This window comes from Mesoplodon densirostris, chromosome 5, assembly GCF_025265405.1.
Source record: "Mesoplodon densirostris isolate mMesDen1 chromosome 5, mMesDen1 primary haplotype, whole genome shotgun sequence".
Classification (NCBI taxonomy): domain Eukaryota; kingdom Metazoa; phylum Chordata; class Mammalia; order Artiodactyla; family Ziphiidae; genus Mesoplodon; species Mesoplodon densirostris.
The window spans coordinates 59281149-59302320 of NC_082665.1; the positions used below are offsets into that span (position 1 = coordinate 59281149).

At 41.2% G+C, this 21172-nt stretch overlaps 1 protein-coding gene across 3 annotated transcripts in view; it reads left to right on the forward strand.

Moving 5' to 3' along the window:
- The first annotated feature begins 4730 nt into the window (after positions 1 to 4730).
- TMPRSS7 (transmembrane serine protease 7) overlaps positions 4731 to 21172 on the forward strand; it is a 49302-nt gene continuing 32860 nt past the window's right edge. The window contains exons 1-7 of one of the 3 annotated variants that reach the window (XM_060099853.1): positions 4731 to 4787; positions 7017 to 7224; positions 12993 to 13123; positions 16241 to 16308; positions 17813 to 18006; positions 19277 to 19315; positions 20056 to 20284. In XM_060099853.1, coding sequence (XP_059955836.1) covers positions 4740 to 4787; positions 7017 to 7224; positions 12993 to 13123; positions 16241 to 16308; positions 17813 to 18006; positions 19277 to 19315; positions 20056 to 20284 — 917 coding nt within the window. In that variant the 5' untranslated portion in view covers positions 4731 to 4739. Of the gene's footprint in view, positions 4788 to 7016; positions 7225 to 12992; positions 13124 to 15868; positions 16046 to 16240; positions 16309 to 17812; positions 18007 to 19276; positions 19316 to 20055; positions 20285 to 21172 lie in introns of those variants that run through there. The other 2 variants (XM_060099851.1, XM_060099852.1) reach the window with 2 other exon arrangements.

Genomic DNA, 21172 nt, shown 5'->3' on the forward strand with positions numbered 1-21172 from the left:
GGCTTGTGTCATTTGTTCCAAAGACAAGCTGAAGTTTAAACTCCCGCTATCTCAGAACATGACGTTATTTGGAAATAGAGTCATTGCAGATATAATTGGTTAATATGAGGTCAAGGAGCTTGGAGATAGAATATTCAGATGACAAGCTAAATAACTGACAAGACAACATAAGAGATACTGCAAAGTAATGTTTGATGGATTATTATAACTTTATTTAAGTCTCAAGTACTGATATGTACAATTAAGACTTTGAGTTGGGGGAAGAAGAGAGTGCTGTGGTCTGGGGTGGAAAAGCTGGCAGGAAAGTAGGCTGTTGAAAGTGGTTAGGATTTGAATAAGGTAATGTGGACTGGGGGCACAAGAGTCAGATGAGAGGGCTGCTAATATCAGCCTCCTCTATGATTCTATGGCATTTTGTTGACACCTCTTTGATAGCACTTATTACATAATGTTGTAATCATTGGTTTGCCTGTCTGCCTCCTCTATTGAGAGCTTTTTAAGGGCAGAGATATAGTTTATTCAGTTAAAAAATATTTGGCATCTGTCTCATAGTAGGCATGCAATACGTATGGAGTAAACAGAAAGGTAGGTGAACAAATGGATGAATATAGATTGAAACTGCATGGTTTGACAGAGCAGGTTTAACAGATGAGATGGGAGGACACAGAATGGTAGCCTGGTCCCACACTGAGGAAGACCTTGAATGTCAGGCTAGGGAGCTAAACAAAAGGAGACTGGGCTGCCATTGTCAAGGATGGAGGTGACACTGGAGAGTTATTTTAGGAAGGTGTATTTAGTAGTGATGTGTACATGGGAAGGATGAGCCTAGATGAGGAAAACCTGTTAAGGGGATATTACAACAGTCCAGATCTAGGGGTTCTCTAAGACACTGCACGTCATTTTATTTTTAAAAATAATCCATGTGATATGATGTAAAGATTAGGATCAAGCTCCCTGTGAGTCAGCAGGAAAAGAGAAGCTAGGATCACTGTTGTGTCCCTTTATTACAGGACCCCAAGGGTGATAGTGTTAAGTGGCAGGCTGGCTTCCTAGGCTCCTGTGCAACCTTGTGTTTCCTCAGGATTCACTCCCCTCTGCAGAGAGCTTGGTGGTGAGTGGTGATCAGGTGGCAAATTTGCACATGGCTATTTGTCGTAACAGAGAGAAGTGGATCCTAAATAGCAGAAAAGAACTTTATCTGTTGCAGGAGAGCTGGCCTCTCCTCTGGTTAGGCAAGGATGGCAGTGTCACTCCCCCGCCACCCCCACCCCCCCTTGCTAAGTGCCCTTCTGTGCCAGAGGCTCAGAACCTTGCTCATGTTAGATGGATGACTTGGCCCTACCTCCAGGCCTTCAGATATGCTGGGCTCATCTTTGGGCAGAAGGTTGAAGCATTTTAAATACTTTCATGTGATGAATTGCTGTATTGGCTAGGTTATGTGCTCTCAGCAATCACTGCAGAATCCAATGGGGAGATATTTCTCCTCTGACCCAGGTCACTGCACACTATTTGCTCACCAGCCAGTGGGCAGACACCTGCCTCCCTTCCCTCAGCACAGGGACCTTTGTTCCTGGGAAAGGAACAGAAACCTCTTCACTGTCTTTCAAGATCTTTGTGATGGGAAGCACTAGCTTACATCTGGCCATTGTGATTGTCTTTGGCCATGTGTTCTGGGAATTGAAGGGATTTTTGCACCAGAACATCCATGCCAGCAAAAGGAGATGAATACAAGCTCATTCACCAAGACTTTCCTGCACCCCAGCTGCCTTTGCTATTGCCTCTCAAAACCAGTGGCTTATCTAGAGTTGACTCCCGGAGATGATAATTTCCTCTCTAACATTTTATCAAGAAAAATTTCAAACATATACTTGAAAAAATTCTGTAGTGTAAATGCATATATCCACACCTAGATTCTACATTAACATTTGTTATACTTACTTTATCATATATCTATCCATCTGCAGGGGATCTTTTTTTTTTTTTTTTTTTTTTTTTCCTTTTTGCGTTATGTGGGCCTCTCACTGTTGTGGCCTCTCCCGTTGCGGAGCACAGGCTCCGGATGCGCAGGCCCAGCGGCCATGGCTCACGGGCCCAGCCGCTCCGCGGCATATGGGATCCTCCCAGACCGGGGCACGAACCCATATCCCCTGCATCGGCAGGCGGACTCTCAACCACTGCGCCACCAGGGAGGCCCTGCAGGGGATCATTTTTAAACAATCCTTGAGTTGATACAATGAACACATTTTCAGTAATAATCATGGAATAAAGTGAAAAAACAATAACAAAACACAGTAAAAAGTTTTATTCAACTTTGTATGCATAATTTTGCTAGAAAAAAGTTAAAAAAATAAATATTACAGACAAAATATTATATATAAAATATTATACCTTGCAGTTCACAGTCTGTATGCTTGTGTTACATTTTAAATATTAATTAATTTTGAATGGTCACATGGAGTAACAGAAATGAAATAATTACCATTCTGTTTCTTCATCTTTACAATCATTGTACTATTATTGCTTATATTGAATATTCTGTTTAAGTGCAGGAATATGCAGTACCACAGGAGACAAGGATTCTACTCCAAGTAAACTTAAATGATTCCAAACTGTTAGAAACTTACTCTCAAAATGAGCATGTGTCATAGAGTCCTCTTGTGCTTGAGACCAACTGTACAAATGGGAGTTTTTCAAATTAACTTCTATATAATATTTCTCGTTTATTAAACAATGAGTTATAAAACTGTGCTCATTTTGAAACTTATGTATATATTAATAAAACTCAGTTGTAATGGAAGCAATTGTTTGGAACTTATACCAAAGATTTTTTTCAGAGAAGAGTATTTTATCACTGAAATTATTTAGAATTGCTGGCAAATGGAGATTCAAAAAAAATTAGCCTGTAGTTGTTTTTATGATTGTTTTAAAATTCTGTATATGTAGTTCAGCCTCTTATGATTTGCCACCCCTTTCCCATTCTTGGTGTCAAAGAGAAATAGATGCACACTAGTGAAAAGCTGTAAAGACAGATTTTGTTCAGTACTAGTGTAATAGGGGAAAGAGTCTTCAGAATAGAACTTAGCTCAATTCCAAATACAGTAAAGACAGCTGGTCATTTATGGCAAATGAGCAGAGTGAGGGGGTCAGTGGATGGGAGATTACTAAGAGGAAACACTAAGGGTAGATGGATTCTTGCTAAAGGCAGGCCAAGGATTTATACGTCAAGAATGGAGGATGAAGAACTTGATCAGATATCAAGATAGGGGGGATTCTCACTAAGCTGATAGCAAGATTCTTATTACAACTGGGTAGGCAGATGCTGTCAGGACCCAAGAATGAGGCCTGATCACAAAGAGGGCTCAGAGGAGTCTGTCTAAAGTTTGACTCTCAAGAAGAAAGTCTTTTCAGTGCCACTGCCCAGGACATATATTTTACTTATATTGGCGAAATGAGTAATTCTAGAAATAAGGGAAATAACACAAGAAGGATGGGCAATTAAAGAAATTTTTTAATTTCCCAATCTTATCATTATAAAGGCTAAAGCATTATTAGTCATTTCATCACTGTTATTAATAAATAACAAAGCCAAGAAGCAGATTTGTACAACATGATATAATTTGGTTGTCAGGATTTAACTAGTAATTTCCCACCACTTTCAGTAGGCACTTTCTCACTTGCTTCTTTATGACCATCCCCTGAATGATGCAGAGTTTGTGTCCAAATCAGCAGAGCAGTGCTTCCCCTTTAAAGGGCAATTGATCAGCTTTCCACTGATTCACAGTGCCTAGAGGGAAGCATGTCTGTGTCACAGGGACAAGGGGTGCAATGTGTGAGCCTTGTTCCTCCTGTGTGCTGAGGAAAACCCTGACGGTGCATCTCACGATTACTCTCCGCTTCCTACCCTTGAACCTAATTCAGATTGACATGGGGACGACTGGGAGAGATGGGAAAAGAAGATTTTCATCAGGAAGGGCATGGGTTTACTGAGGACTGCAAGAGAAGGGGGAGAAAAAAGGGGGGAAAAAGCCCAACCTCTTGGATAGGGATTTTCAGAGAGTGTGGCTGGAAAGCTAAGAGCAGAATTGGACAGTGAGGCTTCTGGAGTTGGCTTGAGACGCCAGCAAGAGAAATGGGTGTGTGTGGGGGGGATTTCTTTTCTTTTTTTGTATTGCGGTAAAATTGGAATGAAACATTATATAATTTCAAGTGTACAACATTATAAACTGATATTTATATACACTACAATGTGATCATCACCCTAAGTCTAATCACCATCCATCACCATACAGTTCACCCCCTTCACCCATTTTACCCTCCCCTGGGCAGTATGGGGATTTCTAAGAAGCAATGCTGAGGGTTATACATTAGATCTCGTAATATACTTTAGTAGATGCAGACAAAAATATAAATGACTTGTAAATATTTAGGGGTTGTTGGACTGTATCCTTGTGAGGCAACCTTGTCTTGAGGCTGGGCTCTGAGAGGCCTGACTCATATTAGGGTAACATTAAAAAACCTTTAGTTTGGGTTTGCAAGGCTCTCTGCTAGGTCCCTTTAACATTCACTATATAGTAATGAGGCAGCTTCAGTTTCTGAACTGGAGCCGGTGGAGGTAAATTGATTCCTTTCCTCTGAAAGCTAGCTTGAATGTGGCAACCAATTCTTCTCAAGCGGGAATGTAAGGGGCTGAAAACTGGCTTGGATGTACCTCTGGATGTTCACCTGCAGAACAACTAAAAATGGACAAAGAAAACAGCGATGTTGCATCCAAACCTGCTGATGTGAATGTAAGTACATTGAGAGAAGCCTTCTCTGTTACTCGAATGCCATTTATTGCTGACCCTTTTAGTAAAATGAGACTGAGTTACTTTACAAAAATAAAGGAAACAATAATAAAATACTTAGCCTTCCTTTGGAACTTAATGGATTTTACAAATTTGAGCTTGTTTTAAAGTGCTGTACTTGGCAATTGATTTGCAGCTGTTTTTCTAAAACTCCAGGGAAATGGTACTGATCTCTCCACAAATTCCACTTTAAAATTTAATCAGGGCTAACTGAGACTGCCTATAATGTGTTCCCGCACCTAAAGACCAAACCTTGACCTTGTCAGTTGTACACGGGCTAGCATTTCTGTGTGTCATCCTTTTTTACTTCTTGGGGGGAATATTTGAAAGTAACTTGACACCATAGTCAAGTCATCCAACAACAGAATGTTTTTCTCTTTAGAAACACCATCCTCAGTCCTGCAGGACATCACATTAGATGAGATCTGGTCTAGTTCAGTTTCAACAGGAGGCATATAAGCTACATTTCACTCCAGGGGTTGACAGGAGTGTTTGGCAAAAAGAATGAGGGAGCCATGAATAATTTAGAATGTTCTTGGCTACATATTATCCCGTTAATTGGTAAGATTAAAGACTGGAAGACATGTACTTTGTAGGGAACAGTGAGAGAGAGAGAGTAAGAGAGAATGAGAGCATTCTTAGAGGAGAGCTCGAAAGATTATTTCTTTGGAACTGGTGTTCCAGATTCTTGCCTTTAAAAGAATGTGTGTTTAAAAGTTATTTTGTCACTGAAGTTTAGTTACCCTGACATGTATAAATCTCTCCTTCAAAGAAGTTAAACTCTCACTTACATTATTAAAGAATTCACAGCATCAGATGACAGAGGATAGAGGAGAAAAAGAGGAGGGGAAAGAGTTAAATAATGTATTTTTTCCTTTTGCACATAACACCTTGCACTAAACCTGGTAATTTTCTAATCTAACATGAGTCCCCTATTTCATTCTTTATTTTTTAATCATTCGTTCATTTGTATTGAAAACCTGAGTCACTGACCAGTTCAGTGGCTGGCTTCGAAGTGCATGCCTGTGAGGCGGTGGTAAAGCAAGCAGTTTGATCCTTGTCCTGCATCCCTACACAACTGAGAGCATCATCCTCAAATTTTTCTTCCGACTGAAGCTGAATCCGGCCTCTGTACCCCAACACTGAATTAATTTTTGGAGACAGAGTTTTGGGTGAAGTAGAAAAGAATAGCTTTATTGCTTTGCCAGGCAAAGGGGGCCACAGTGAGCTAATGCCCTCAAAACTGTGTGTCTCAACCTGGAGGGGATAGTGAGGAGTTTTATAGTAATGGTTCAAAGAGGGCATGATCAGCTCATGGACAATCTTCTGACTGGTTAGTGGTGAGGTAACTTCTGGTTTCAACCCGTCTGGGGTCTACGTGTTTGTGGGCAGCATACTGTTAATTTCTCCTACCTGATGGGGGTTTCAGTATCTGAAAAACAGCTCGTAGATACTGTTATGTATATCCCTTGATGGGGAACCAGGACCCTGCCCCAAGGCTGCACTATTGTTTCTTTTGACTTTTCCTCCCTTGTCTCCCTTCCTTAATTAGCAACTGTTTGAACCAGCTTGTTGGAACTCAGGGAAGGTCATGGAGGCTGAGTGAAGCCTATTTCCTGTAATCAAGAAATACGGGACACAGAAAGGCTTTTGTGCCCAGGAGTCCCACAGGGTCCTGCTCGGTATCATTACCACCAGGTCACGAAGCCATAATTAAGAAATCAATTAGTTTCTCTGAGGAACTCACTTCTATTCTTACTTTCAATCTGCCTCAGCCCAGAAGACACTGACTGTGGGAGAAAAGCTATATCGTACAAACACACACATCCCCAGAGTGGTGGACAGATGAATCAACCCCCATAGAATCCTGTCTGACCTTTAGGTCCTCTAGTCTACACTCCATAAAATTCAGGCCTATCCTCTACAGTGTCAGTTTAGCAGAGTTGGAGAGTTGAGGGGACCAGCTGAGGACCTGGGAACCATTTCACTAGAGTTCATGTACCGCTTGTTTTTTTCTGATTGGTCTTAACTGTGTGATTCAATGCAAGTCAATGCTTATGTAAATAATTTGACTTATTTAGGCCTTTTAGCACCAAGATTCTCCTGACTAGGTGGTTGCATTTAAGCTCTAGACTACTTCTAACTGTTAACACATCTTTCATTCTTTTGAAGATATCCAATATCTCAGTTCAGGTGGTCAGTGTCCAAGGGAAGCTGCCAGGGAGACGACCACCAAGAAAACCCGTCAACAAACCCAAACCCAAGAAGCAACTCAAGAAGAAAGCTCCCTTTTGGAACGTCCAAAACAAAATCATTCTCTTCACAGTATTTTTGTTCATCTTAGCGGTCATAGCCTGGACACTGCTGTGGCTCTATATCAGTGAGTTGAAATCTGTGTACCTTTGGGGTTAAGTCTTGCCCTGTGAGTTCTGCATCAGCAATGCAGGCCCGATCTGACCTTGGGGGTTTCTGATAGAATTTTCTTATTTCTCAGACTGACAGTCATTTTCCAAACTATTGAGGTTTTAAGGAAGAAGCCAGAATTGTCTTTCCCATTTCTTCTTTTACCACCACTGCTTTCTTCCCAGAGGAGCAGAGATGGGGGGATAAGATGAGAAGAGCTGAGGAGAATGATCAGGAGCTTTTGACTCGTTCAGAAATGTAATGCAGTTTTAGCTTTAAAAAATGAATGGAATGCTAAGCTGTTTTATTTCCTCATCCACCCACTGCCTGTTTCTAGGCAACCTTATATTTCTAGTTCCCTGAGCTTCATTTTACTCATGTGTCCTTCTCTCCTCTGATTTTTTTTTTTTTTTTTTTTTGCGGTACACGGGCTTCTCACTGTTGTGACCTCTCCCATTGCGGAGCACAGGCTCCAGACGTGCAGGCTCAGCGGCCATGGCTCATGGGCCCAGCCGCTCCGCGGCATGCGGGATCTTCCTGGACCAGGGCACGAACCCGTGTCCCCGGCATCGGCAGGTGGACTCTCGACAACTGCGCCACCAGGGAAGCCCTTCTCCTCTGTTTTTATGTTTTTGTTTATCCAATTGATTGTTTTTGTCAGTCTTATTGATCCTTTTGGATAGGAGTCATAACTAAGTTCTTCCTTAGAGAGTACTTACCCAAGCAGCTCAGTAACTACAGTATTTATTGATTTATGTTGGACTTCCCACCCTACGCATATTAATATACTTGATACAAGATATGTGAACTCTCAAGGATATTAAAATTTGGTTGGAAAGCTAGATTTATAGGCAAAGAATGAATGAATATTGTCTTGAACAGTTCAGTTCATTTACATATAGAAATTGACCACCTGTAATTTGTGTGGCACAATATAAGATATCAGGCACACCAAGATACATCTCCTACCTTCAAAAAGCTCTCAGATGCATTTTTCTACTTTCAAAAAATCTCATAGTTCAGTACTAGAGAGGGAGTGAGAGTTGATTTTTTTTTTTTCTCAAGCAATTACTTTGCAATCACAGAAGGGAGACATCCAACAACCTGCCCAGGGATAGAGTCTAGATAAGGCTTCATGAACTCCTTGAAAATTCATTTGACACATCTTGGGAGTGCCCACTATGAGCTAGGCTCTGTGATAAGCTTGGAACAGAGTGGTAGACAGGAAAAAATCTGTCTTTACAGACTAGTGGGGGCAGTCAAGTCAATGAGCAACTAAGAAAAACACAAAAGACACACAACCTCAATCCAGAGCAAACCAGTTTATTTCACTTCAGTTCTCTGCCAGCCCTAAACTGATATATTTGCATTGCCCTTGCATTTTTGTACAAGGTTTTGGGACATGATTGTGAAGAGTTAATTTGTTGGTTGTGTGAAAATCAGAGAAGGGCATTTCAGAAAAACAGACCAGTACAAACAAAGGAAAATAAGTGAGAATTGTTCAACAAACAACAGGGGTTAGTTTTGATACATGAAATTTGGGCATGGAGGGTGGCCTTGAGAAATGTTAAAAAACAAAAATTCAACCAAGTAAATCTGATGATCTAATTGGCTTTATTCAATGGCTCATGAATCTGGCAGCATCCTTTCTAGTAAATAAAAGGGCTCTCTGAGGGGGTGTACAAAATGGAAGGTTTTTATAGGCAGAAGGAGGGTGGGGCAAGGAAGCTATTAGCAGAAGAAAAGAAAGGATTGTTTCAGGCCAGGCCATCAAATTTTGGGTGAAGGGAACAGCAGGGGTTTTTATCATGCAGATTACCACACTAGTGTTGATCAGAAAATTTCTGTTTAAAGGTCACATTCCTGAGAGAATTTGAAACTGTAATTAAGTCTTGGTTTGCAGTCTTGGGAGCAAAGGACTCCATTTGGGGCTTGTGATTTTTTTTTTTTTTTTAACAGAAATGAGATGGATAGCTCATCAGGAAGACCATGTGTTACTGAATGTAAGTTTGTGTGCTCAACACACAGTGAGACCAAACGAACCAAAATGGAGCTTGGATCAGAGAAAGGTTTATTGCAGGGCCAAGCAAGGAGAATGGGTAACTTGTGCTCAGAAAAACTGAACTCCCTGATGGTTTTGGAGGAGAAGTTTTTATAGACAAAATTTGGGGTGAGGACTGCAGGGTGTGTGACTTTCCTCAGATTGGTTGGTGGTGAGGTAACAGGGTGGTATTCCAGGAACCTTGTGCTCATCCTGAAGTTATGATCCTCCACCTATGTGGGGCCTTAGTTCCTGCAGAAGAACTCAAAAATACTGTTATGTATATTCCTTGAGGAGGAATCAGAGTCCTGGACTATAGTTTCTTGATTGTTCCTTTGTTTCTGCATTCCCTTACTTCCCTGATTAGCAGCTGTCTGAATCTGCTCTTTGTATTCAGGAAGGTCTAAGAGGCAGAAGACTTTTTTTTTTTTTTTTTTTTTTTGCAAATAAGTAAAAAGGGGACACAGAAAGGCTTTTGTGCCCAGGACGGCCCCAAAGGGTCCTCCTTAGTTTCACATGGAGGGCTTGTATGTTAGGCTGAACTCAAGAGCTAGACAAATGTAATCTGGTTGAAGGCTAAATTGATCTCTCTTGCATTGCTTATCCCTTGATTACTTACTGATAGAAGAAGGATGTGTGAGCTTCTAGGTAGAAGTCATAGCTTTCATTCAAATTTTAAAGAATCTGCAACAGAAAAAAAAATCTAAGGACTTTCTTGGTAAAAATCAAAGACAAAAACAAATATTGCTTTATACAAGAGGCGTAGTGAGGCAAGGTGATTTGTCCAAGGTTACATTGATCTCGAGTGACCTCGGCCTGCAGTGGCTTGAAGCAGAGTTTTTGTTCCCGTCCAGGGATTGAGCCAGGAGAGCACTGAATCCTAGCCACTAGACTAGTGGTCAGTGACAAGGCCCTGGCCCTATGGCTTTGCAGAAAAAAGAATTCCCACAAAGACAGAAAGTAGTGAAACAAGTAAAGTATTTATTAGGGGAAAAAGAAGTACAGTATGTGTGGATAGACACACAGGCAGGCTCAGAGAGAGAGTCGCGAAGTGGCAGTTTGAATCACTTTTATGGGGCATTTCTTCCATGTTTCCTTTGGCCAAAATCGTTTTGATTTGCTTAGTTCAGAGTCCATATTTGGTATATCTCAGGATCTTCCCATGTGTGCGCGTGCATCTCTTAGCCAAGATGGATTCAACCAAAGAGGCGTATGGGTAGATTTTGCCACTTGGCATCACTCCCCTTTTGACCTCCAAAGAGCCTTTCTACGCATGTGTAGGCGGAGAGGTCTCCTGACTTTGAGAATAAAATATGTGGTCTCTTATCTTCTATCTGGACAGGGCCCAGCCTCCTCTCTCAATTGTCCTGTTATTCCCATCTGGATTATGGTCCACAGGGAATGAACTCAAACAGTTTGCCCTGAGGGCCCATCTATCTCCCGCCTCAACATAACTTTTGTTGAACCTAAGTTCATGTGCCTGATGTACAGTGAGGCCAAACAAATCGAAATGCTGGAGTTTGGAGCAGAGAAAGTTTTATTTTAAGGGCCAAACAAGGAGACTGGGCAGTTCATGCTCAAAAGACCCTAACTCCCTGATGGTCTTCAAGGAAGAGTTTTTAAAGGCAAATTTTGTTGGGGAGGGCTATGGGGTGTGTGACTTTCTTCTGATGGTTGGTGGTGAGGTAACAGGATGGTATTTCAGGAATCTCAACCATCAGCCTTCTGGTTCCAACCAGTCTGGGGTCTACGTGATTGTGCTCAGCCTGAAGTCAACATCCTCCACCTGGATAGGTCCTTTGTTCCTATAGAAGAACTCAAATATATGTATCAGATTATTAGGTTTATCCCTTAAGGAGGAACTAGGACTCTGCACTATTGTTTCTTGACTGCTTTTCCTTTGTTTCTGCATTCCCTCACTTCTAATTAGTAAGTGTTTGAATCTGCCTTTTGGAACTCAGGGAAGGTCTGGGAGGCTGAAGCCTTTTTCCTACAAACAAGAAATGGGGAAAATGGAAAGGCTTTTGTACCCAGGAGGGCCTTGCAGGGTCCTGCTCTGTTTCAGTCCCCCCTTTTCTTTGCTACTCCTTGATCTTGAGGTGAACAAGTACAGGACAAGAAAGGGAGTAAGGTTTTGGATAGAGAGCTTAGTCATAAACTTGGCAGAGGAGCTCAGTTTTAGGGGCCTCAGTTTCATAACTTCAAAGAACCAATCTAAGACAGGAGCTCAGGCCTCCAGCCCCTTCCCCACTCTCCACAGCCTCACTACACTACAGGGCTGATATGAGCCTGGATGGGTCACACAGGGAGGCTGCTCCCTGTCCTCCACAGAGGCTGCACCTTTTTAATTCAGCCATCACTTATTTAACATTCCCACGCACTGGGTATTGTGCTAAGAGAGATTATTCCCTCCTTCTCTTCCTCTCTCTCTTCCTTCTCAGGAACAATTACTGAGCTTGAAAGCTAAGTCAGGCACTCGTTACCCTGACTTGGGGTTGAAGGACAAGAATTTACTGTTCATCTAGAAAGACAGAAATGCAGACAGAAGCTATGATACCGTGGGGTATGTGTCACAGGAAAGAAAGGTATCACAGCCATGGGAGCCTGGGAGTGATGCCTCATACCCGTAAGACCTTGTAACAAAAAGGAACGGCTGAAAGGAGAGTCCCTCATCTCCCTAGGCTATTCTCAGGTGCCTGAAGGCAGCTCAGACACAGCAATGTCTTTGTCTGTCTTCACAGCAGTTTCTGGCCCACCTGATGCCCAGTCCCCTGGTCCTCCCTGGGCAGAGTTTTTGAGCAGGAGTTGATCTCAGGTGGCCTCAGCCTGCAGCAGCTTGAAGCAGGATTTCAGTTCCCTGGCCAGAGTTTGAAGTCAGGTCACAGCAGTGAGAGCACCGAATCTTAGCTACTAGACCATGAAGGCCACTGGCCAGTGATAAGACCCTGGCCCATGGCTTTGTAGAAATGAATTTCCACATAGAGACGGAAAGTAGTGAAACAAGTGAAGTGTTTATTAGGAGAAAAAAGAGTAAGTGTAGATAGACGCATGGGTGGACTCAGAGGGAGAGATGCACCCTCGTGGTAGTTTGAATCACTTATATGGGGCATTTCTTCTGGGTTTCCTTTGGCCTATCATCTTGCTTTGCCTGGCTCTTCCCACCAGGGAAGTCCAGAAGAGATGTTATTAACTACATTTAGAGCCTCACAGTCTGTAAAATATGAAGCTATGTAGGATTTCCCCAGTGGCACAGTGGTTAAGAATCTGCCTGCCAATGCCTGCCAATGCAAGGGACACGGGTTCAAGCCCTGGTCCGGGAAGATCCCATATGCTGCGGAGCAACTAAGCCCGTGCACCACAACTACTGAGCCTGTACTCTAGAGCCCGCAAGCCACAACAACTGAAGCCCGGACACCTAGAGCCTTTGCTCCACAACAAGAGAAGCCACCGCAATGAGAAGCACGTGCACCGCAACGAAGAGTAGCCCCTGCTCACAGCAACTAGAGAAAGCCTGCATGCAGCAACGAAGACCCAATGCAGCCACAAATAAATAAATTAAATACAAATAAATTTTTAAAAAAGACAGCTTAAAGAAGCTGTCTAAATAAAATCATTTTAGGAGCCCAATAGTGACATAGAGCAGACAATGCCTCACTGTCACGCAGATGGAAAGACTCCTAACCACCTTCTCTCTTCTCTTACAGGTAAGACAGAAAGCAGAGATGCTTTTTACTTTGCTGGGATGTTTCGCATCACCAACATTGAGTTTCTTCCTGAATACCGACAGAAGGAGTCCAGGGAATTTCTATCAGTGGCCCGGACCGTGCAGCAAGTGGTGAGGTGATGGGGGGAGCTTGAAAGGCTGGGGAAGGTGAGGTCAGGGGGTAAGGGATGGGGGGTTGGGGTTACAGTGTCACAGGTGAGCAGGGTGGATGAAGGAAGAACTCAGGGAAACATGGAATTTAGCTCATCTTGGTTGTAAGATAAAATTGTTTATTTGATAGAATTGCTTATTTTTTTTTCTCCTGAAAGTAAAAAGAAATGGTTCTCTGAGCTTCACTTTTTCTTATCTATAAAATAAAATAATTGGATCAGGTGATATTTAAAACGCCTTCCAGTACAGAAATCACATGCATACTGATTAATTCTGTAATCCATACAGATTTATTTCAACCTTGATGCACTGGCATCTCTTCACTTAAGAAAACAAAAAACAAAACAAAAAAACCCTTTCCTAGTGTAGAACTGGTAAGTATTTATTGTAAAAATTTAGAAAATTTACAAAAGTATTTAAAAAATATAATCTCCTTTAACATCGTCTCCAGAGATAGAGCCCCTTTTGATTCTGGACCACATAGACACAGGACATAGGGCAATATTGGAGTATTAGTAGATATTCAGTTTTATAATCTGACTTTTTCCTCTTAACATAAGATTGCATGTTTCTACGCAAGTTCATATTCTTTAAAAAGCATAAGTTTTGATAGCTTCAAGTTGGCAAGTCCCTTTTTATTGGATATTTAAGTTGTTTCCAATTTTTGCTATTAACAGATAACACTATAACAAAACCGCCATGTAAATTGTGTGTATCTCTGATTACTTCCTTAGCTGCTTTCCTAAAAGTATAATTGGTCACATAGAAGAATATTTATCATGGCTCTCGTTACCCATTACCAATAGAAAGTTTCTGCCAGTTTGCGTCTGCACAGTAATGGAGAGGGTGGCCTAGCAGTGGCGACTCTCCTGCAGTGACAGGCACTCTGCAGTGTAAAATGAAGAAGGGCTGAGAGAGAGCGAGCGAGCAAAGACGGTAGCAGGCATAGTGGCTTTTATTGATTGAAGGCCTCCTATATACTGGGTAAAGTGCGAAACCCTTTACCATTTCAATATATCAATTATCCCTCAAATTAGCCCAAGGAAATGGACATTCTTTTAAAATCTCTTTACCATTTTTTTTCCAATCCCAGGCAGTATTCTTCCTTCAACACCCAAAGCCATTCCTCTCTACTGCTGAAGTTATCCTTCAAAAATAACATTTCTCCTTTGGCTTAAGGATAAAATACTGATTCTTAAGAATAGCAGGATAAAATACTGATTCTTAAGAATAGCAGGCAAGCACTTTTCTAAATCTGTCCCCTGATTGTCCCAGTCTCATTCCTTACCACTTTCTCCCAACAGAAACCTTGTGATCTAAGGCAGTCATTACTTGTGTTATGAATAATCATTGCATTTACATGTCTGGCAGCCCTGGTTTCTGCTGCTATTCACTCAGGACCTAAAGACGTCTGTCCAATTTCTATGGAGTGAAATTCCACCGTCATTCATGACCCATCAAAAAGCCTCCTTCTCTGTGAAATCCTTCCCGGCCTCCTGCAGAGTCAAGGCTGCCTTTGTGTAGACCCTGTTTGTATAGTTAGTATTGCATTCAATGCATTTTGTTATAGTTATTTAACATCCCACCCAAAGAGGTAGGCATTTTGATCACCACTTTACAGATTAAAAAAGAGAGAGACAGAAAGAGAAAAACAAATACCACATGCTAACACATATATATGGAATCTAAGGGAAAAAAAGGTCATGATGAACCTAGGGGCAAGAGGGGAATAAAGACACAGACCTACTAGAGAATGGACTTGAGGATATGGGGAGGGGGAAGGGTAAGCTGTGACAAAGCGAAAGAGAGGCATGGACATATATACACTACCAAACGTAAGGTAGATAGATAGTGGGAAGCAGCCGCAGAGCACAGGGAGATCAGCTCGGTGCTTTGTGACCACCTAGAGGGGTGGAATAGGGAAGGTGGGAGGGAGGGAGACACAAGAGGGAAGAGATATGGGGACATATGTATATGTATAACTGATTCACTTTGTTATAAAGCAGAAAACTAACACACCATTGTAAAGCAATTATACTCCAATAAAGATGGTAAAAAAATAAAATAAAATAGATAGCTAGTGGGAAGCAGCCGCATAGCACAGGGAGATCAGCTCGGGGCTTTGTGACCACCTAGACAGGTGGGATAGGGAGGGTGGGAGGGAGGGAGATGTAAGAGGGAAGAGATATGGGGATATATGTATATGTATAACTGATTCATTTTGTTATAAAGCAGAAAACTAACACACCATTGTAAAGCAATTATATTCCAATAAAGATGTTTTAAAAAAAAAGAGAGAGAGAAAGAAAAAAAGAAGCTCAGCAGACCTCGGTAATGTGTTCTGTGTTGCATAGTGAATTTAAACTCCATGGCCCATTTTTTTCCACAATGCTATATTATTTCTAAGGTTTTTCATTTTTTGGTTTTTTTCCTGGGCAATTAGGTAGGTGATTTTGCTATTATGTAAAAAGGGGACTACAGGAGGAGAAGATTTGGCAGAAGAAATTGGTTTTAGAAATGCTAAGTAAGGGCAAACAGTCAATTGACTGAAATAGCTCTCTTTTGAGATCCTTTTATGGTGTTTTCAAAGATCTGGGTGTGTCCCTGGAAACTGGAGAGTTCTGCAGTGGGATGTGGAAATTGGACTGTGGGCACCACGCGCCCTCTAGCGGCTAATATACTTTTTCCATGGCGTGCATTGGTAGAAAAGAGGTTGGGCCGAATACCTTGAAAATACGCTTAAAGGAGTTTCACTTATTCATTGTGGAGAAAATTAACTTTTGGAGTAGGCAGAATGCAGCAGTTAAGCTTGGTTAGGGTGTCTAAAGACAGCAATAAATGAATAAAGGTAGCTGATTAATCTTCACAGAGAGCAGAATGACAGTAAGTAACCCTGATACAGGAAGTAAGAATTTATTTGAACTCAAGGAATAATGTCTGGGTTTGGCCTTAGAGGCCTTTAGTTTGAGCCTTGCTTTTCTCCTTGCTAACTGTCAGAGCTTGGACCTACGGCACACTGGGTATCATGAGAGGAAGCCAATTTGAAAGACTTCAGTCATCTTGGTTCTTCTTTTGCAGGTAAACCTGGTTTATACAACATCTGCCTTCTCCAAATTTTACAAGCAGTCGGTCGTTGCAGATGTCAGGTAATGAATGTCCCTTGCTTTGGGACTTCCACGTTCACTGCTGTAAATACCTCAAAAGGCTGTGGAAGGGCTGAAAGAGCGCCATTCTCAAGTAACCACTTAGGGGCAGTTGTGGGTTAATACCCTTCTAGCACAATAGCAACCCAACTCTTTTTATCCCCCTTTTATTTATTTATTTTAAAGACTTTATGTATGTATGTATGTATTTTTGGCTGTGTTGGGTCTTCGTTGCTGCGCGCGGGCTTCCTCTAGTTGCGGTGAGCGGGGGCTACTCTTCATTGTGGTGCACGGGCTTCTCATTGCAGTGGCTTCTCTTGTTGCGGAGCACCGGCTCTAGGTGCATGGGCTTCAGTAGTTGTGGCACACGAGACTCAGCAGTTGCGGCTCGGGGGCTCTAGAGCTCAGGCTCAGTAGTTGTGGAGCATCGGCTTAGTTGCTACGTGGCATGTGGGACCTTCCTGGACCAGGACTCGAACCCGTGTGCCCTGCATTGGCAGGCGGATTCTTAACCACTGCGCAACCTGCAGCTGAACTGTTTGTCACACTATCATGCTGAGTTTTTTTCTTCATTTACCAAAACCTGCCCTCTTTCCAGAACTGGGATCCTAGACCTTTGTATTAAGGCCACTGGGCAAGATAACCATAAATACGTCCACTATATTGGGTGAGGGCAAACAGAAAACACAGACCAGTCAATGTCTCTCAAAATATGTTCAGTAAAAAACTGGTCACTAGAGATCTTCTGAGAAAAATAGGATCCCATGGTCAAATAATTTTTAGGGAAATTTGTGTGCCTTGTACTGTATCCCATCTCCCCCCACCCCTAATATATCTGCAGAGATTCACAATCCGTTTGGGCAGATTAAAGGCACTGAGAAGTCTTGGAGTAAAGCAATTTGTTTCCTCTCCTTCACCTTCCATTTCCCAAATTATGTACTATAGAACACTATCTTATGTTTTTTTCATAAAATATGACAATTTTTATGCAGGTAAGAGCTCCTACTCCAGGGTCAGATTGAAAACCAAATTAAGCTTGATTCCTGATTTGCTACTCAGTAGCTGTGTGATTTTGAGTTGTAGATGACCTTAATTTCCTCATCTATAAAACTGGAAGCGTAACAAGACCTTCCTCAAAAGATTAAATGGGATAAAGCAGATTTAGCACTGTGTCTGGACATGGTGAGGTATCAAACATTCTAACTGTTGTTATTTGTAATAGCAGTGAATACTGATTGACATCCATAGAAATAGTATATTCTCCATGGAGATGCAAAATATACTAACAGTTCTAGATTTGAACACAGCACAAGAATACACATACCATGATGCTTTCCTTTCCAAATTCCCAAGATAGGAGTCAATGGCTTCCTAAAGAAGGAAGTTATGTTCAGTTGAAAGATGTGTTCATTGGCCTCACCTTGAATTTATCACTTGGGTCACTGGCTCCTTATGAAAGTCTACTTCCTAAGAGGTATCCCTGAACTTCTTTCTCTTTTCCCTACAGCAGTAACAACAAAGGTGGCCTCCTTGTCCACTTTTGGCTTGTGTTTGTCATGCCACATGCCAAGGGCCATATCTTCTGTGAGGACTGTGTGGCTGCCATCTTGAAGGACTCCATCCAGACAAGCATCATAAACCGGACCTCCGTGGGGAGCCTGCAGGGTCTGGCTGTGGATATGGACTCTGTGGTACTAAATGGTGATTGTTGGGTAATTCTCCTTCAAGCACTCCTTCCTACAGCACTCTTGATACTGTCGTTGTCGTAGTCAATGTTGCCGTGAAGTAGTCTTCCCTCTATATCCACGGACTTCGCATTCATGGATTCAGCCAAACATGGATAGAAAACATTTGGAAAAAAAAATTCTAGGAAATTCCAAAAAGCAAAATTTGAATTTACCACAGGCTGGAGACTATTTACACAGCATTTACACTGTATTAAGTATTAGAAGTAATCTAGAGGTGATTTAAAGTATACAGGAGGATGTGCATAGGTTTTATGCAAATACTATGCCATTTTACATAAGGGACTTGAGCATTCATGAATTTTGGTATCCTTGGGGGTCCTGGATCCAATCCCCTGTGGATACTGAGGAATGACTGTATTCTTCTCCACAATCCCAGTGGAACAGGATTAGCTGAGGACATTGGAGCTACATTGATAAAGGAAGTTGCTAAATGTTATATACAGTGATTAGACAATAGAATTGGGGTCAGAATATACATGAAAATGAATTTATTAAAGTGTACCCTTTTCTATATTTAATTTGGCTTCATGCATCTTCAAACTAAGGCTCCAAGGGACAAGGTCCTGGAGGAGGAAAATTTTGCTGAGGTTTCCTTCCTTGTTTCTTCCCTTGTTCAGACAGAACTGTGCCTTTGTTCGATAGTGTGCCCCAATGCTCCAAAATGGTCTGCCCAAAACACAGTCAGAATGCAAATTCCATCATTTGTCTTGACAGTAAAGTGGTTTAATTATTGTCTAACCCAAAATTTATGCAGTTTTCTATTTTGATTTAAATTATATATATATATGTTAGGCACATAGTAGGTAGTTGATAAGTATTTGTAATAAGTAATGAATCAATAAAAACATCTCTAGTGGAAAATTCTGTACCACATATATTACTTCAGATAGAGAACCAATTATTACCATGTTTAGCTGCTTTTTTATCTTCAAAAAATGTTTGAAAGTTGTTACAACAGATGATTTCAAGCACAAAAGTTAAGAGAATTGTTTAATGAACTCTTACACACTTTACTCAGCTTCAACAACTATCAACTCATAGCTGTCCTATTTGATCTCTAAATACCTAAACAACCTCCCTTTTACCCTCACAGGATTATTTTAAAGTAAATCCCAGATATGTTGGATTGCTTTTAAAGGACAAGATATTTTTACTGAGCAAAATTCTAATAAAATGAAATGCTGGGACTGATAGTGTTTTTTCTATGTGCTTTTTCAATGCAGCTGGGCTTCGGTCAGATTACTCTTCAACCATAGGATCTGGTAAATTATGTCTGTGGTTTCTCCCCTGCCCTCCAACCTCCCCACCCCCAACTCCCTCCAAATCAGTATCCTTTTTGGCTGTAGTTTTCCTGTTCACATGATGGTGTTTGTTAGTGTTCTTTCCATTGCAAGTGACAGATATAATATATTCAAACTAGCTTAAGCACAAAAGAAACGTGATTGCCTCATATAACTGGGACATACGTGGAATATGCTGGCTGCAGGTATGGTTGGGTCCAGGTTCTAAGATAAAATATTGTGAGGACTCTGCATTTTTGTTTTCTTCTGCTGAGACTTCATCAAGTGGGTTCTTCCAATGTGGTGGCATAAATGGCCACCAGCAGATCCAAGCTTATGACTTATCAGTTTAGCTACCATGGTGGAAAAAAACCTCACCTGTATTTTGAGAAGTCCTTGGGCTGAGTTTCATTGTCTCAGATTGGCTGACGTACCCACTCCTGAAACAGCTGCTTTGGCTCTGATTGGTCAGTCTGGGTCGTGTGCTCACTTCTGGACCTAGGGTGAGTTTAACCCCAACCAAGCCACATGGACAGGGTAGGAGTAGTTTCTCAAAGTAAAATCTAGGTGCTGTTATCAGAAGACATGAGAGTGGATTCCAGGCTGGCAAAGGCAGCAGATATTCTCCATGTGAGCTCCTTTGCTCTTTACTCTTCTATAAAGATTTCTAGAAAAATCATTCCTAAAACAAAACAAAGCAAAATAAAGTTCTGTCTCCACAGACAAAGGCTGCTCTCAGTATTTCTACGCAGATCACCTGTCTCTCCGCTACCCTCTGGAGATTTCGGCAACCTCAGGGAGGCTGATGTGTCACTTCAAGCTGGTGGCCATAGTGGGCCACCTGATCCGTCTCTCGATAGAGTCCGTCCGGATTGAAGCCGACAACTGTGTCACCGACTCCCTGACCATTTACGACTCCCTCTTGCCAATCCGGAGCACCATCTTGTATAGGTATTATGCAAGCACTCTGGTTGGCAAGTGAAAAGAATTTTTAAAATGTCTCTCTTTTGCAGTATCTGGCTTGCCTTTGGATTTTTTAAAACCATTTTTATATATACTCATGACGTCAAAGATTGACCCGTGCCCTATTTAGTGCCCCCTGTATTAGCCAGAGCCTATCAGACACAGTGTTTGCTTTTCACTTGTAGCATACAACAGTCAAAATCATTGGGAACTTCAGTCAATAGTTTTGATACATATTTCAGATTTTTTTTGGTTTAATTTTACTTTCATTGCAATCACAGTGAAGGCTACTGTTTCAATAGAATGTGAGAATAAATATTCTATTATGATTGCATAGCATTAGTAAAACAAATTTTTTTCCTTATAAAGATAACACAATGTTTATTGTGAAAATGAGGTCAATCAGAGAAAACAATGTCAATTATCTTACATTTCCATTACCCAGAATAAATGTCTGTTATATTTTTGCATACATTCTTTCATTCATACGTGTACATAATTACACACATGTATACATATACATATCCTAGTATTTTTTACTCACTAATAGACAACTTTTTATGAGTGCTTAATATTTTGGTAACCTAGTAATGTCAGTTAGGCTTTATTAAGAATTTGCTATTTTTACTCATTGTGCTAAAAGGCATATGAATTATCTTATCATTTTAAATGATGTTTATGTATGTATATAATAGTATTTTATGTAAGTTTACGTATTTATATTTTGGTGGTGAATGAACATGTTAAAAATTCAAACAGTGTCTAAAGATTTGTAGTGAAAAGTAAGTTTGTCACTGACGCTCACCCCTCAATCACTGTTTTTGGTTTCTTTTCACTATTCCCAGACATATTTAGTTATTATCTCATTTAATGCTC